This window comes from Acanthaster planci, linkage group LG03, assembly GCF_054643075.1.
Source record: "Acanthaster planci isolate LZ-2023a linkage group LG03, COTS_SCS, whole genome shotgun sequence".
NCBI lineage: Eukaryota > Metazoa > Echinodermata > Asteroidea > Valvatida > Acanthasteridae > Acanthaster > Acanthaster planci.
In genome coordinates this window covers 25,641,550-25,660,073 of record NC_141779.1, presented here as the reverse complement: position 1 = coordinate 25,660,073, position 18,524 = coordinate 25,641,550, and the positions used below count along the sequence as shown (strand labels likewise).

Below are 18,524 nucleotides of genomic sequence, written 5' to 3'. Positions count from 1 at the left end.
AATTATAACTAATGAAGAAATATTGGCTGTTTTCCTGTAAATATATAAGTATGGGCTTTTTGCGTTCGTCACGTTCACGAATGTTACCTAGGAAAAAGTATAGCCATCCAAAGCGTCACGTGACTCACTAAGCAACAAACCGTGGTCATATAAACATTTCTGCGCTGAGTTGGTCTCTGAAATGTAAGATATGTTTTTTATTTAAAGGTATTGAAAAACTGTTTTAAACCCATCAAAGGAGTAAGTGTTAAAGCCAGAAACTTTATGCATCACATAGAGTAGAATTTAGGGCGAAATAGGTGTCTTCGATGCAATTATGACTTCTCTAAAATATTTAACGGCAGTTTGCTGAATGACTGTACTGGGAGCGGGAGGTAGAAATAGAACCTACCATTGACTCGTAGAGTAACGTGAAAATGAAGGGTGCCTCCTTTCCTTGGCCTGCCCTTGTGCTTACTAAGGGACGGACACGTGTCCAGGCAAAGAGGCAACCCTCCGTGCTGTTTGTACAGGGAATCACCTATTTTATTAAGAGAATAAATATGTGCATGGCCGATAAGACCTTTTTAGACCCACTCAGGAGACAGGATGTGACTAATTTAATGCCCGAGCCACAGGCGAGGGCAGAATCATCAGCATTGGTTCTCCTTAGCAAGGTCTTGCTTGAGCATTAGTTAAAGACTGGCCAAGCTCATATTTATTCCATTTCATAAATACCTTTTTATTCGGAGGGTCAAGAGAAGTCAACACATGATGGATTTCCAATGATATTGTTTGAAAATTTTCATATTCCATTCATGGTAGGCCTAGGCCTGCATGTATATTTATCTTATAATTTAGGGATGTTACAGTCCGAGTGCACATTGCAGTCAAAATGTAGGTAGCGTAAAAAGGTTCGACAGTAGAGAGTGTAATGAATATGCACGACCCTGATGTCATCACGGCTATATTGGTGTCGTCACATACAGCACGTACGTTTGCGCGCAAATTTCCAACATCTGAACATGTATAAAGTGATAACTATCCGTTAATGGCGCAACAGTAGAAGGTAGTGGGGCAATGGTAGAAAGAGGACTCGTTAAAAGTGATGACTATCGGTTAAAGGGGCGACAGTAGAAGGTAGTGGGGCGACAGTGGAAAGAGGACTTATTAAAAGTGATGACTATCGGTTAAGGGGAGACAGTAGAAGGTAGTGGGGCGACAGTGGAAAGAGGACTCGTTAAAAGTGATGACTATCGGTTAAAGGGGCGACAGTAGAAGGTAGTGGGGCGACGGTAGAAAGAGGACTTGTTAAAAGTGATGACTATCGGTTGAAGGGGCGACAGTAGAAGGTAGTGGGGCGACAGTGGAAAGAGGACTTGTTAAAAGTGATGACTATCGGTTAAGGGGGCGACAGTAGAAGGTAGTGTGGCGACAGTGGAAAGAGGACTTGTTAAAAGTGATGACTATCGGTTAAAGGGGCGACAGTAGAAGGTAGTGTGGCGACAGTGGAAAGAGGACTTGTTAAAAGTGATGACTATCGGTTAAGGGGGCGACAGTAGAAGGTAGTGTGGCGACAGTGGAAAGAGGACTTGTTAAAAGTGATGACTATCGGTTAAGGGGGCGACAGTAGAAGGTAGTGTGGCGACAGTAGAAAGAGGACTTGTTAAAAGTGATGACTATCGGTTAAAGGGGCGACAGTAGAAGGTAGTGGGGTGACTGTGGAAAGAGGACTTATTAAAAGTGATGACTATCGGTTAAGGGGAGACAGTAGAAGGTAGTGTGGTGACAGTAGAAAGAGGACTTGTTAAAAGTGATGACTATCGGTTAAAGGGGCGACAGTAGAAGGTAGTGTGGCGACAGTGGAAAGAGGACTTGTCAAATGTAGACCTGAAAGCTATTTTGGAGCGACAGTAGGGGGTGTTGGGGCGACAGTAGAAAGAAGACTTGTGAAAAGTAATGATTGTTGCTAAAACAGTGCCCGTGAACAACAAACACGTTGCTTGCCAGTGCATTATGCATACATGCTTTTCCGTGATAAACATGTATGAGTCATGAGCTTATGGTGACATCATATACATGCATATTCATTACTCGCTCTAATATGCTACCCACACCCGCACAGGCGTTTGTGGGAACATTGGAGGCTGTCCCTGAAATGATGTGGTTCTGTGGGTTATAAAGGGGTTTTTCCCCATGAGGTCATCAAAATGATGTATTCTAGTCCCATGGTACCATCCTGCCCCCCCCCAAAAAGGAGGTCGTAACTTCTAGGGATCGTCTGCGTGCTGTCTTAACTTTTGGCTGGAATTCAACTTTGTGGTGAAATTTGAATGGAATGAGACAATGCGTAGTGTGTTTTTTGCCCCGTTTTTGCCAAAGTTTGTGTTTTTTGAGCGGTGTTGCGAGTGTTATCATGCAATGCCGCATAGCCTACATACTGTAGCATGTATGACATTGTATGATCGTCATTCAACCTCATGCACTTACATGTAGATTGTCATCGCACAAATATGAAAGTTAATGATAAATAACTGTAAGTACCATTCTGTCAAAATATTGTATAAAATGGTGATTTTGATGATATGGATTGTGGATGTTTGTGGATTTCAAAGACATATCAGTGATGAAAATTCGCCAAGTGTTCGAGAAATTGCATTACATATGCTAAGTAATGCTAGAACTGAAAATTTCATGAAATCTCTCGTGTCTTGCAAAAAAAAATTCTCGTAATCACATACATGTGCCATTCTCTGTCTGTTCCAATCACAACATTTTTTGTGTGTCCATAAATAAACTACAGGGAAGAATATACATATTTTTGGGTATGAAAGTAGTCATCGCTTTGAGGTTGAATGGGGTATCAAATGAAAGATCTTGCTAAGCTTTATCCAATGGGATTATTTTCTGGGCTCATTTTAAATATCTCAAAATTTTGTAACATCCCTACTATATTCCTTTTGAAAGTTGTCCTATAGAATCTCCTTGTACTGTTGTAGGCCTATTGGAGTTGGCATGTGCGTGGTGCGTTCTACGTGTTGCGTTGCATGCAGACTGATGCCCAATAGGGATGGAGTAAACTGTCTCATATCCAGGCACCAGCACATGTTTTATGTAGCGGGCATTATCACTTCTCAGTAGGCATTATCAAATGTAAATACATAGTCATGTTGCATATTGTTGAATAGGGATACTGTCTGAGGTATTTATGAATCATTTTTTTTTATAGTACTTTGCCCTTGTTTAAAGTATTGCCCTAATATCTGGGACCCACAACCAAACCAGCTAACTTAGTCTGAGCTGACAAAATCCGCACTCAAGATAAGCCAGCATTGGGCTTTTTTTTTTAATCAGTAGCCTAACTACAGCATGCTGTGTGTGCCAGTGTAACAGCCATGTAAAAAACTGGACTGGTTAACTAAAAATTGAGTGTTCCTTACTTTTAGCGCCCTGTTCCTATGAGAAGTATAAGTACATGTATAATAAATAAGGAAACTAAGTCAACTTCTACAAAACAACTTGCCTAGATAAGTTGGCGGTGAAAGAAAGATTGTGTATGTGACAAGGGGACAGAGCTTTGATTTATGAAATAAAAATAATATATATATGGGTTAAATATGGGTTAAAACAGCAGCGTACATGACGCAACAGAGAGGTGAAACAAAGACAAATTAGTGAATTTAGTCTGGTTTCTTGATGAAGACTTCTGATGAATCTCAAGGAATCTGAGTATATCTAAAATGGCTGTGTTGGGTAACCAGCCTTGAAACAAAGTGACGTGACCCGACTGAACGGTTGTCATTCAGATTTTTCATGCTGTTGTCCAATTCATGCCCCTTTGAGCCCAGGGGGCCAGTATAGACTAGTCATCACTGACCAGTCAGAGACATGAAACAAAAGCCAGTGACAACATCTCGACCTGAAGAATACTGTCCACTGACTTTTGCAAATAGACCTGTTCAGTGTATTGCATGATACATCTTGCATGATGATACAATTTCTTGCTCTGCGTTGATATAATCTAAATGGCATAGGCTAAATTTCTCATTCATTAGCCAACAAACTGCTGAAAATGTAAAATGGGGATTCTGTATTTTATTCACAGTTATTGTTATACATGTAAGTGCCTTCACATAGGTTTTTATAATGTTGTGAAATTCAAAGAATTGAATTTTCATTTTTTGAATAGTTTAAGCACCCATAAGAAACGTTTCTAAGATGCCTGCCAAGAAGGAGGCAATTGTCCTTCAGACGGAAGTGACAAACCAAGAACAGTGGGATGCTCTTATGACCATAGAAGGTTTATGTGGTAAGTCCAACAACATCTTTATTCTTGATTTCACGCAACAGGTTTCTGTATTTAGTAGTTCATCAGTTTTCTCAATGAATTTGATCATTTTGGCACCAGCTGTTGTCGCATAAAAACAGTCTCTTGTTTTGAGAAAACATTTAAAAACCTAGGTTTCTAACTGAAAATTTCACTTCCAGTCATATAAGTGCATTTCATTGGAGTATTATAAGTCGAAAAAGTCAAAGAAGTCTAAAAAAGCAGGATATTCAGAAATAGTGGCACAAGTGTAATCTTATGATAAATGTTGCATGGATAGGACAGTTCAAATTTAAATGTTGAGAAATTTTGTTTGAGGATTAAAAGTAAGAAATGTTTGTTTACTTGTCAGTTGTTGATGTTTATCAGCGATGGTGTGGCCCCTGCACAGCCGTTGTCAGTCTTTTCAGACGCTTGAAGAATGAAATCGGCGATGACTTGCTGAAGTTTGCAGTCGTAAGATCAGAGTATTTTAGCAATTTATAATCATTATTGAAAAATTGGAAATGAAATCAACATGGGGCTTAAAATAGAGTTTTTGCAATCATGATTTTTGTTCATTTTGTATGCGTGTAGCCCTGTATGTGTTCTTTTTGTACACAAGAACTCTGTGAATGTGACAGTATTCACCTCATGTACCTGTGCACAACATTTGTTTTGTCAGCATTATTATTTCTAATATTCCTAAGTCTATTTTGAGGACAGTATCAGACGACTAGATGTCTCTGCCTGGTTTTATGCATCAAGCCGCTTGGCAGACAAGTAGAAAATATATAGCCTATGAATGTTTTACCATGGTTTTATGGAATCAAGATGTGAGTTTTGAGGAGGTAAGAAATTTTAAAAATACGCTCAGTCCAGCATCCATAGTATAAACAACTTGTTTACTATCCTGATATAGGCAGAAGCAGACAACATTGAGAACCTTGAGAAGTACCGTGGTCACTGCGAACCATGCTTCCTATTCTTTGGCACTGGTCAGTTAGTAGATGTGGTCAGAGGGGCCAATGGACCGGGTCTCCAGAAGTCCATCACAACTCAGCTAGCTGCTGAGCATCGAGTACTGGAAGAAGGTGCTGAGCGCAAAGTGGTGAGCTTCATTAGTCAACTCATTCTCTGATTCTGTATCTTCTGGAGGAAAGTGCAACATTCAATTAAATCATTTCTTTTTGGGGGGAGGGAATATGTACTGTAATATTGATGAGATTGGCCTGGTAGGAAATTCTGTGCTTATTTTTTAACATGAAAATGTTTATCAGTGTTTATTTCTGTAACAAAACCATTGATTACTCAAAGTGCCAACATGTTACACCTGAGCTTGCAAGTGTTAAGAAATTTCAGTTTGAGAAATGGGAGTCAAACCCCAGACATTTTAATGAATTCTTCAGGACCAGATTACGGTACCTCTCATCCAAAATCTTTCGAAATTCTTTTTTTAAATCCTCCAAAACTTAACAGAAGGATTTTGAAGCCTTGAGGAAGTTAGAGCTCTACGTCTGTTAATTTGGGACTTGATTCCCTCGTAAGTTCAAGTACAAAGAATGTGCCATTATGTCACTCTACCATGAGGACTTTTATAGGATTTGGGAAGGTTCTTAAATCAACTACCGGCACTGAAGGGTTTAGGCATGAAGACTGAAAACCAAGTCTGCTTGCAACCCTGGCAAGGTTCAAGCCTGGGCAGGAGTGCATCAAAGTGTTGTTCTTTGCACGGGTCTGGTTTGTTGTCTTGGATAGATTAAGGATCCTGTTTTGGCAGCTGTGGAGGCTAAGGAGCAAGAAGCAGCTGAAGCTGAGGCAGCTGAGAAACGTAAACAAGAAGAAGAAGCCAAGAGTAAGACATACTTTCTTGTCTTAGTTGTCATCTTGACTGCATCTCAACAGATCGAGCTTGGAAGTATAGATTCAATATATGACAGTTTTCTTGGGAGTAAAGCTAGACAAGCCACATTGAACTGATAAATGTTAGAACTAAGGATGCCATCTTTGGCTGTATTCTAAACATCTGGATATGAAATTAATTGTAAACTATTTTAGTGATATTTCATGGAAGGTCAGACTTATTATGACAATTACATCAATATTTTGTATTATATTAAAGTAAAAGAGATAAAAATTGAAGCAAAAGGTCATAAAGTCAGGAATGTTATTGGTTAAAAACTTTAGTCCAATTTATATAACCACGACGTTGTTTTTTAAGATTTGCAGCAGACTAGCAGTTTGAATTTTAAAATATTTTGTCCCATATTCAAGTATTTTGTCTCACACTAGCCAGTCTGATCTCTTACATGCTACTTTACCAACACCAATTTTGTCTAAAATCCTAAGTATGTGTAATTGTTCTTTTCTTTCTCTTCCCGACTGTGTCGAGAATTTGCTGTAATGGATGTGCAAAACCTTGTAGACCATGCACTCAATCTTTTTGTCCATTCCTCTAATCATCCCCTCCCCTTTAATGATCACAGCCCCACCCTCCTCATTTCATCCCCCTCCTCTTCCCCAGTTCACCCCTCCCCTACCTAACCTGCACTCCTGCACTTTTTCCCTTCATCCTACAGTAGGGGAAATAATCAGTGGGGAGGAGAAATGCATGGATGTGTCTGTTAGGCCAGTCAGTGAGAATACTCTACAGCAAATGTTTACTGGTATACAAGCACAGAGCAGTAGGTCTAGAACAGGTACATGTGTTAGCTTCGCATGTAATTGACCGAGGGATGCTTTGGTAATGGATGATTGGTTTTTGGTCCTAAAATGCATGTGGTTTAGTGTTGTTGTTTGGCTGGGAGTGTGACTGTTTGTCAGGTTGTAGTTCCATGGATTATTTGGTTGGCTTTTGTTGATTTTCCAGTTCACAGATAGTTAGGATATTTTGGATTAAATTTGCTTGCCTCCTGGAATTTAAGGATGTTTTTTTAAGGAGGGATTAGGAATAATGTGTGTTCAGAAAAATAGTAACATGGTTTCCTTAATAGAAATGTTGGTGTTCCAAGAAAAGTTGTCTCTTTCATTTGAAGGGTTCCTTTTGCCTGGACCTTTTTTTGTGGACCTTTTCTCAAATCTGGATAATACTAATAAATTTCATGGACTAATTCATGTCTTAACCTCCTTTTTAAAGTGATTTCAAGGTTCCCTTTTGCACAGTTGGTCCATTTTTTTTCTACTTGTTATTTTGGTCAGAAAAAATTTTAAGTTTTCAAAATGGGGGCTCAGTTTGTAAATATTGAAATTGAATTTAGTAAACTAACTTTATTATTTGGCCAGTGCCTGAATAGATAATCAAAATTGTGAAAAATTATGATTGCCATTATCATCGTCCATTTATTGTTAAAAGTAAATTTATCAAACTAACTCATTTGACTGTACCAATGTCTTTCAATTCCTGACCTCTGATAACATGTCTTAAACCTTACAGAGCCTGTACCCAAGGAAGTCACAGTTGTGCTAATCAAACCAGATGCAGTCAAAGAAGGCAAAGTTGAAGAAATTATCCAGAAAGTAAGGAAAATCTGGCTTTTTTCCCCACCTGTATATATTTTATTAATTTTTCCCCAAAATGCAGTGAAAGAGTTTGTGTTTTAACCAACTGTGTTGTCATTGAGTCAATATCTGACATAGGTTGTAATATATTTGAAATGCACCCCCAAGGATGTTTTTAGATTGGAAGGTGAAGTTTCATATATATTCAGTGTGAGAACGAACATGAATAGGATATGTGGCATTAGATCAGATATTGGCATTGAACATTCGCAAAAGTTAAACACATTCCAAGTTTCCAACATAAATGAATTTTACTGCAAATGTTTCGTTATGTCAGATTTGCTTAGTTTTGCATTTACTTGAAGGATAAACCAACCTTCAAGGTGGCAAGTAACAAGCCCTTTTTTGTCAGTGTTATGAGATGTGGAATAACCTGTTCTTTATTTTCCCTACAACAAGCACTTTCACATCACCAAATCCTATAGCCATTTGACTGGAAAAGTTCTATTGCCTTAACCCTAACCCTCCTCAATCCTCCAACAGGTGAAGGATTCAGGAGGGTTAGGGTTAATGCATTGAGTTCTATTGTGAAGCTTTATCAAGTTTAATAAGAATGTGTTATAAAAGTGCTGTAAAAATAGAGATAGACTAAAGGATAAGAAGCGTGCCGTCATTGTTTGGGTGAAAATGCCTTTTTTATTTTTCGAAGTTAATGGATAATGGCCTGGAGGTTTTGGCTCAAGAAGAAAAGACGTTAAGAGAGGAAGAGGCAAGGGAATTCTACAAGGAACATGAAGAGGAGGTCAGTCAACTCATTCTTTAAAATTCACGTCAACCTCGGTACATTAACATGATTAAGTGTCATCAGTGTTTGCATTGACTTAACTCTTGGGAACATGGTGAATTCAGAGCCAGATGTTATGACACTGTTGTCATTCTTTTAAACTTGCTTCTCTTAAAGACTTTTTCTCTGACATGGTCACCTCTAAATTAAATTGATAATTTAATGTAATATATTTGTAGTTATATGTCAATTATAATCATAATTATGTTCTAACAGTTAAAGTTATATTTGGTGTATTGTCTGTGGCAACAGCCAAAATAAAGATTGTATGAAGACTATTTTATTTCTCATGAAAATTTTTCCAAAATATTTGAAGCTTATTATTAAACAGTGTGTGGATTTTTTTTATCAATTCTCAGGAACACTTCGAAGCACTCGTGCAGTTCATGTCAAGTGGACCAAGTCACATCCTTGTATTAACCAAAGGAGACACAGGTGAAGGGGTGGTACATGAAGTACGTGCTCTCATTGGACCAAAAGATGTAGAGGTTGCCAAGGAGGAAGCACCAGACAGGTAAAAGATCTGGACCATTTTGTTACTGTATTATTTAAATAATCAGTAACAGTGTTGTAGTCGAGACCATCACAAGACCATGCACAAAACCATGCAGAAGACCAGTCACAAGATCACGCACAAAACCATGCAGAAGACCAGTCACAAGACCATGCACAAAACCATGCAGAAGACCAGTCACAAGACCATGCACAAAACCATGCAGAAGACCAGTCACAAGACCATGCACAAAACCATGCAGAAGACCAGTCACAAGACCATGCACAAAACCATGCAGAAGAACAGTCACAAGACCATGCACAAAACCATGCAGAAGACCAGTCACAAGACCATGCACAAAACCATGCAGAAGACCAGTCACAAGACCATGCACAAAACCATGCAGAAGACCAGTCACAAGACCATGCACAAAACCATGCAGAAGACCAGTCGCAAGACCATGCACAAAACCATGCAGAAGACCAGTCACAAGACCATGCACAAAACCATGCAGAAGACCAGTCACAAGACCATGCACAAAACCATGCAGAAGACCAGTCACAAGACCATGCACAAAACCATGCAGAAGACCAGTCACAAGACCATGCACAAAACCATGCAGAAGACCAGTCACAAGTAACAGGGTGAACAATATGACAAAGGAGTGCTTTTGTTGCAGTTCATTTGAATAGCTTGTGACTTGACTTCAGACTGAAGGTCCTGTGTTGGTCATGTGCTGGTCTTGTGTGGTGTTGTGAAGGTCTTAAGGGGTCTCAACTACAACACTGATCATTAAATATTCAAGTAGAAAGTGTATGGTAAGTGATGACTTCTTGTCTGTTGCAGTCTACGAGCTTTGTATGGAACAGACACAACAATGAATGCTTTGCATGGAGCAGATTCAGGAGAGCGTGCTGCAAGGTAATGATATCATCATACATCGTGCTCCTATAAAAAAGCAAGTAGAGTGAATCTAATATATATCAAAAATAAGATCTTGTAATTGTCTGGTTTGCTTGGCTATTTGCATTAACAGGTGATTAAGGTACAAACTTTGTGAAGCTTTTATGTTCTTTGTTACACAGTGTATATATTTTGTCCACACATCACTAGATCACTGATGAATAATAAGCCAGTATGTAACGTCTCAGATGGAATGCCAGTTTGTTAACTGCACTAATAATTCTGTATAAAAGTGGTCCAACTGTTGGTTTCTCTGTCAGGTTACAAATGCTTTGTTTTTTATAAGGTGTTATTAATATTTATCAGTCATTTTCTGGATTTGACAACAAGCTATTTTGCCACAGTTCAAATCGTTGAGAATTGAGGCTGACACCTCGTCATTTTTCTTGCATTCTGCAGAGAATTGTCATTTTTCTTCCCCAACTTTGCCATTCCCATCGTGCCTGGCACAGGACCACCTCCCCAAGTCCAGAAAACTTTGGCTCTTGTCAGACCAGATGCCCTCAAGGAACATAAAGGTAGGTCAATTGATGGTCACAAAACAAACAAGTATTTCTTGCTGAGACAATAGTTTTTTCTAATACTTGGTTTATAACCTGTCCTAATCTTTGCTGAGGCAAATATTACCATTGTAGAAGGATCAGACTACTTTTATTTGTCTTTCCTACATGGTATGTTGTCAGTTTTGTTTGTCAAAGTTTTTTAACAACGCCTTTCTAAATCAGGACTTTGGCTTTTGAGTATGCTCCTGTATTGTCCGTTTTTCACTTTGCATCTTACCTAACTCCTGTTCTTCTATTTTGTCAGACATCTGTCTATCATTGACCCTCTCTGTAATTTAATAAATGTACATTGCAATATGGAAATAAACGTTGAGATGAGTTGAGACAGCACCAAAAGGGTACACACTAAAAGCCATATATGGTTGTATTTTTGGTTGTAATATATCCTATAACTCATCTCTCTTTTCCCTTGTGTCCTGTGTTTCCATTAGATGCCATCATTGAGAAGATCAAGGCAGCAGGTTTTGAGGTCTGCCTTCAGAAAGAGATCCAGCTGACTGAAGACCAGGCCAAAGAATTCTACAAGCAACAGGAGGGACAGCCTCACTTTGAAGAGCTCATTAACCACATGACATCGTGAGTCATCCACCCTTTGCTCTGTAGAATTCTGATTAAAAATTCGGACATGCTTCCTAATCGGTCTCTTTGTGTTTGTGTGCTCTCAGGGGTCCTGTGTTAGCATTGGGTCTTGCCAAGGAAGAAGCTATTCAGCATTGGAGGAACATGTTAGGACCTAAAGAAGTAGAGGTGGCAAAGCAAGAAGCACCTGATAGGTAGGTAGAGTAAACAAGGTGCACAAGTGCACCCTCATTGGTGAGGAAGGGACAGGCCGTGTTAACACTTGACTGACATTGACATTGTGCATCCGTGCAAAGAAACTACAGATTGGTGCAGAGTGAGATGAAAATCCTGCATTCTCTCTGCCATAAATCAGTCATTCTCTGTGCCTAAATCAGCCATTCTCTCTGCCATAAAATCAGTCATTCTCTGTGCCTAAATCAGCCATTCTCTCTGCCATAAAATCAGTCATTCTCTGTGCCTAAATCCTGCATTCTCTCTGCCATAAAATCAGTCATTCTCTGGGCCTAAATCCTGCATTCTCTCTGCCATAAAATCAGTCATTCTCTGTGCCTAAATCAGTCATTCTCTGTGCCTAAATCAGTCATTCTCTGTGCCTAAATCCTGCATTCTCTCTGCCATAAATCAGTCATTCTCTCTGCCTAAATCCTGCATTCTCTCTGCCATAAAATCAGTCATTCTCTCTGCCTAAATCCTGCATTCTCTCTGCCATAAAATCAGTCATTCTCTCTGCCTAAATCAGTCATTCTCTGTGCCTAAATCCTGCATTCTCTCTGCCATAAAATCAGTCATTCTCTGTGCCTAAATCCTGCATTCTCTCTGCCATAAAATCAGTCATTCTCTGTGCCTAAATCCTGCATTCTCTCAGCCATAAAATCAGTCATTCTCTGTGCCTAAATCAGTCATTCTCTGTGCCTAAATCCTGCATTCTCTCTGCCATAAAATCAGTCATTCTCTGTGCCTAAATCAGTCATTCTCTCTGCCATAAATCAGTCATTCTCTGTGCCTAAATCAGTCATTCTCTGTGCCTAAATCCTGCATTCTCTCTGCCATAAAATCAGTCATTCTCTGTGCCTAAATCAGTCATTCTCTGTGCCTAAATCCTGCATTCTCTCTGCCATAAAATCAGTCATTCTCTGTGCCTAAATCAGTCATTCTCTGTGCCATAAATCAGTCATTCTCTGTGCCTAAATCAGTCATTCTCTGTGCCTAAATCAGTCATTCTCTGTGCCTAAATCCTGCATTCTCTCTGCCATAAAATCAGTCATTCTCTGTGCCTAAATCCTGCATTCTCTCTGCCATAAATCAGTCATTCTCTGTGCCTAAATCAGCCATTCTCTGGGCCTAAATCAGTAATTCTCTCTGCCATAAAATCAGTCATTCTCTGTGCCTAAATCAGCCATTCTCTGGGCCTAAATCAGTAATTCTCTCTGCCATAAATCCTGCATTCTCTCTGACATAAAATCAGTCATTCTCTGTGCCTAAATCCTGCATTCTCTCTGCCATAAAATCAGTCATTTTCTGTGCCTAAATCAGTCATTCTCTGTGCCTAAATCCTGCATTCTCTCTGCCATAAAATCAGTCATTCTCTGTGCCTAAATCAGTCATTCTCTGTGCCTAAATCAGTCATTCTCTCTGCCATAAATCAGTCATTCTCTGTGCCTAAATCCTGCATTCTCTCTGCCATAAAATCAGTCATTCTCTGTGCCTAAATCCTGCATTCTCTCTGCCATAAAATCAGTCATTCTCTGTGCCTAAATCAGCCATTCTCTGGGCCTAAATCAGTAATTCTCTCTGCCATAAATCAGTCATTCTCTGGGCCTAAATCAGTGCATGCGGTGTGTAGTCCTCACAAGACTTCATTGCTAATTCACAAAACGTCCTCTCATAAATACACCAAGTCCGCAGACTAGTGCATTAATCATTGAATGCCACCTTCAAAGACTAAGAGTCCAGACTAGGATTTCGTCACAAGCACTAACTTTCTTTTTCAGCAGGCCTCATTACTGATGACATCGCCCTTTGTTTACATGTGCACTTTCTTGTGGGAGCTACGAATGGATAATTGGATTTGAAGTGCTGAAGGAAAACATATACACCCATATAACAAAACATAAAGCATGACAATCATCATTATGTTTACTGGCATTTTAGGGATAAGTGTCCAACTTGACCGAATGCATACATGTACACCTTGGTTATTTCAACACTGCAAACTTCATGTCTGTGAAAGTTAACTCAGCCATGTGATTAATATGCCAGTCAGGCAGACTCATGCTTACTTATTTGAAAGATTTCTTTTGATTTACTAATCTTAAAATGTCATGGCCTTATTGCCTTCAGATGGTACATTTTAGGTGTGCTGGGTCATGTCAGGGTGAAAAAATAAATAATAAATATTCAGGTTATTGGAAAATAGACAAAATGTACTGTATTAAACAGTACATATCCTTTGCATACAGACAGTTAACTGTGGTAACCATAACCCATGTGTCTTTGTTGTAGCTTGCGTGCCCAGTTCAGCCTCCCTGATTCATCCATCAACTGTGTTCATGGCAGTGATTCAATGGAGTCAGCACAGAAAGAACTCAATTATTTCTTCCCAACAGAGAACACGTTAGCTGTCATCAAACCAGATGCATCAGTTGAACATAAAGGTAGAAAGAGAATACTTGGTTTTCTTGACTTGGTTCAGTGCTTCTTTTCAACATGGGTTGATTGTTGGAAGAAACAGCGGATTAACCCTCCTCTCTGGATAAAGTAAAATGCCACAAATACAGCAGATACTGCCATCTTTGGGCTGGGAAAATAATCTGGGAAAAATTGTTACGCAGTATTGCCTAATAACTGAGCTTTCTTTGTTTAAATGTTCATTTCGCACCTTTTATAATAATGATTTTTTACCAAGTTTTTTATATTTATGAAAACATTTGGCCATTTTAAAATTTCTTTCAAACTGAAGATTTTTAGCCCTGTCCCAATTTGGGGAGACGGAAATTGTACTCCAGTGCATTTTGAATTGTATTCTGATAAGTGTGAGTTTCTCCTGAACAGATGCTATCATTGAGAAGATTCATGAAGCTGGTTTCAACATTGCCTGTCAGAAGGATGTGGAATTGGATAGGGAGTTAGCAGAGCAACTCTACAAGGAACACGAAGGCAAAGAGTTCTTTGACAGTCTTATGGATCACATGACAAGGTTATCTACAAGCTTCTTACAATGTTCTTTTCTCCCTTGAGAATGTTTTGCAGTACTGTGACAAGACAATCTTGGCATTTGCAACTGAATTATCAAAAACACTATCCACCACCCAAAAAGTTAAGAAATAAAAAAAACAGAGAACATGTTTTTCAGGAAGGAAGGTATCCTTAGTTGTTTCCCAATAATGAACTTCTAATCAATTCTGATTTCTACTAAAGTTAAGTTTGTCAGGAAATGTAGAGAGTATTTTAAATGGCCTTATTCTTAACTAAATACTAAAGTGACATTTTGAGTTTATTTCAGATTTTAAAAAAAAATCTCAATTGCCCAATTTTGCATGGAAAGCAGATTCTCCCAACTTATTACCTTCAACACACCATTAGCAGCTGCATTAAAACTAATTGTATACTGCATTCCAACATCACAGTCCAAGATTTGACAGCTCTTGTGTTGACAGATGCTGTGTATGGCATTTATTCTACTAGTTATCATTTCAGCCCTTTTTTTCCTTTTTTGTCTTTTGATTTCTGTGTCCGAGTGTTTTGTAATGGCTGTGTCCTTGAGATGATAACACTTTGATGCACTGAGGTCCCTATGATGGAAACCATGCAGAGATCATTAAATTTACATGGAATATCATGAACATTATCATGTACCGATGTGCTCAAGCCCATAATTCATGAATAAATTTACTTCATCAAGTACATGTCATTTAGTTGGTGTTTTTTGGGGGGAGTCATTTTGGGGAGGTCAAATTTTGCGAGCTGTGTGCATTTCCTTTTATAGTGTTGTAGAGAGATCTTTGATCCCTTGGGGCAAACCATGATAAGCAGTGAATACTCATATTTACAATAATTCTCTCCGAGATTTTTTGATGTGTATTCTGTCTTTGATTAACCCTAACACTCCTCAGTCCTCCAACAGGTGAAGGATTGAGGAGTGTTAGGGTTAAGGAGTTTAATCAAGCCTTAAATCCTAGGTATAGACCAAGTGTACATTGATTTTCATCATGCAACCCATGAACATTTCATTCCATCGCAATCAAGATGTATTAAGAATCTGCAAGACAAGAGTCCAGTGTGAATAAAAAACATCAGTGTACTGTCATTCCAAATGGGTTTTAAGGTGTAGAAAGTCAGTAAGAAAACGGTGCATGATTGCATTTGGACACAGTGCAGGACAAATGTCTGTGCATTTTCTGGAATGATCAGGTGGAAATTGGTAATTGTTTTGTGATTACTAATAGTGCTTCAAACTGGCCAACTTAACATTGATGCTGACATTGCTTTTTGAAATCTGTTGTGCTGTTTTCAGCTTTGCCTTCCTCATTGACCATGTCCCTTCCTCCCCTCATACCATCTATGCAGGCAGTGTATCTAGGATCTCACCCAAGGTGGAAGGAGAGAATGTTGAGACTTGGTCAAGGTGGATTTCAAATCCACTCTGTAAAATCTTAGCATCCTCTCGTCAGTTTGTAATCTATGGGTTAGATCTGGTATACCTTTCCCTGTCATTTCACTCCCAACTCACGGCTTGTCTCTGTCCCATCAGTGGCCCCTCAATGATCATGGTGTTATCGCGAGAGGATGCTGTAGAAGGCTGGCGTACCATTATGGGTCCTACTGATCCTGAAGTAGCTCGAGAACAAGCCCCAGACTCCCTGCGTGCACTGTTAGGGAAGGATGTCTTACACAATGCCATCCATGGCAGCTCCAATAAAGACCATGCCAAGGAGAAGATACAAAAGCTCTTCCCTGAAGTTGGGATTGAAGAGGATGGCTCTATCACAGGTAAGAGGCTTACTGTGGAAGTAGTCATTTTTTGGTGCTTTTAACTAACTGACTCGTGAATCACAGTGACCTTCTTGGAGAAACTATCCTTGATACAATTTTAACTCTAATAATTTCCACGTTAGAGGTTTCAGGCTAACTCTGATTGCCTTCAAGTTATTTTTAGAGGTCGTAGGTTGAGTATGGTTTTTGCATGAAGGCCATTGTATGACACATTTTATGTTATGGTCAACCATAGCTGTTGCACTTATCTCTATAGTTGTTATACTTTGCACATTTAACAACTGTTAACTGCTGTGACGTAGGATATAACGTAATGATCATTTGAGGGATGCATAGCACCCCGAGGCAAAGCCGAGGGCACCATGCATGCCTGAGGGTGTTCAAAACTGCATATCCCACATCGCAGCATTTAACAATTGTTTTGTCATACCTCTGTCTTAATTATGTTAAGGCTCAGGAATTTATCCAAAGAAAGGAGCTCTGAATTTCAAGAGTTCAGAAAACAATAGGCGTACTGTCAAACTGTATAATTAACATAACAGACGTAAACAATTATTGTCTGTGAATGCATTGTTCCCTCACTTTTTTTAATAGCGTAAACTTTATTGTGAGAGTAGAGGAAGTACCAGTGAGTACAAGTTCACGTGTCAGTAGTCTGGTTAGCAGTCCATTGCATTACCTTACACACGGCGGGGATAGAGTCTGTTATGAGAGCATGACCATTGATCGAATTCCCTGGTAACCTATGCACAGAATGTATCATCGTGATCATGGGTACCATTCAAAACTGACTAACTGAGTGACAACGGTCATTTCCGAATTTTCCAAATCATCTGTCTTGTGCAGAATAGGATGTCACACAGTGAGTGTCATATGCAGATATATCGCCCTGTCATGTCATTATTCTGGGCCCATGAACAGACAATATCCTAGACATGTATGACAAAACATTTTATCGCACCTTTTACATACTGTGTATATGCTGCTCTTGCTTTGCCAGTTAACAATACTTCAAGGATTTTTAATTGAGCACTTCTAATTGTTGATTGCACCCTCTGTCCAACTTGAAAAGCTTCACTTCATTGTGTCCTGTTGTACAGGACGGATACGAAGATGGGTCTGCTTTAACTCTACCAATGCTGTTGCAACCTATTATGTCGCACATAGACTGCAGAATGATGATACAAATTATCTTTCTGATTCTGACAGACAAAGTCATGACCTTCACTCACATCAGAAAAATGAACTTGAATGAAAAACCATATTTCCAAAATTGCCACAATTAAGTCCAATTGGAACTCACCATGAATTGACATGCCTCTGTGTCACATTACAATCACGATAATGTAACAGGCCGAAAGTCATCTCAGAAACTTCCCACAGAGCTGCAATACTTGTACTGGCCCCCCTGACTAAACTAGTTGGAACAACACCATGCTGTAAAATTTCTGCAAGTCTGCTGTCAAATGCCTCATGTGAAAAATAATTAGCTGACCCCTTTCTGTTCCTGATACTGGTACATACATGTATGTGCACATATCACTATTTTACGTGTCATAGAGGTGTCATACATTTCCGTCAAGATATTTGTGTCTTTGCCTCATGAATGTTGTGACATTTACTCAAGCAGGTAGCTGACTGTTGCTAATGCAAAAAGATGCATATTGATCAATGGCACCATGGCACATTATCCAACCATGTACAGAGAATTAACATTCCGCTGTTGTAAAAAGTCCAAGTGGGAAAGTACAGAAGTTTATGCTTGTGAATGTGAACAGGGAGTTGCAGACAGAATGCAAGCATGGAAGAGAATGTCCAATGGAAACACAACTAAAGAACACCTTTTAAACACATACTCAAGGTCATGCCATCAACATGAACCAGATGTTTGATGATTATATGACACTGATCGAGACTAGACTGATAAATGATTGACACTGATAAATGATTGACACTGATAAGTGATTGACACTGATAAATGATTGACACTGATAAGTGATTGAAACTGATAAGTGATTGACACTGATAAATGATTGACACTGATAAGTGATTGACACTGATAAATGATTGACACTGACAAGTGATTGACACTGATGAGATAATCTGAATAATAGCTTTCATTCTCTGTACCTGTTGGGCTAAGTTTGATCTTTCAGATCTGTCTTAGACCATCAATATACAAGACATCAAGACGGCATACTGTACTTTTGTAGATATTTTCTGTCAATAGACAATATCCAGCTCTCTAACTGCACCCTTTTGTATCCATCTGTGATGTTAATGGTGGTACTGTTTGTTATGATG

The 18,524-nt window shown here is 39.1% G+C and overlaps 1 protein-coding gene across 14 annotated transcripts in view; it reads left to right on the top strand.

The window, feature by feature from the left end:
* The first annotated feature begins 108 nt into the window (after positions 1 to 108).
* The window catches only part of LOC110981067 (thioredoxin domain-containing protein 3 homolog), a 27,395-nt gene continuing 8,979 nt past the window's right edge, over positions 109 to 18,524 (top strand). For 12 of the 14 annotated variants that reach the window (XM_087135131.1, XM_087135130.1, XM_087135129.1 and 9 more), the window contains exons 1-16: positions 109 to 183; positions 4,169 to 4,288; positions 4,659 to 4,762; positions 5,208 to 5,396; positions 6,044 to 6,140; positions 6,865 to 6,984; positions 7,719 to 7,801; positions 8,493 to 8,585; positions 8,987 to 9,141; positions 9,967 to 10,041; positions 10,483 to 10,601; positions 11,078 to 11,222; positions 11,312 to 11,419; positions 13,731 to 13,882; positions 14,280 to 14,424; positions 15,979 to 16,217. In XM_087135131.1, the coding sequence (XP_086991257.1) occupies positions 4,198 to 4,288; positions 4,659 to 4,762; positions 5,208 to 5,396; positions 6,044 to 6,140; positions 6,865 to 6,984; positions 7,719 to 7,801; positions 8,493 to 8,585; positions 8,987 to 9,141; positions 9,967 to 10,041; positions 10,483 to 10,601; positions 11,078 to 11,222; positions 11,312 to 11,419; positions 13,731 to 13,882; positions 14,280 to 14,424; positions 15,979 to 16,217 (1,915 nt within the window). In that variant the 5' untranslated portion in view covers positions 109 to 183; positions 4,169 to 4,197. Of the gene's footprint in view, positions 241 to 4,168; positions 4,289 to 4,658; positions 4,763 to 5,207; positions 5,397 to 6,043; positions 6,141 to 6,864; positions 6,985 to 7,718; positions 7,802 to 8,492; positions 8,586 to 8,986; positions 9,142 to 9,966; positions 10,042 to 10,482; positions 10,602 to 11,077; positions 11,223 to 11,311; positions 11,420 to 13,730; positions 13,883 to 14,279; positions 14,425 to 15,978; positions 16,218 to 18,524 lie in introns of all 14 variants that reach the window. The other 2 variants (XM_022238269.2, XM_022238273.2) reach the window with 2 other exon arrangements.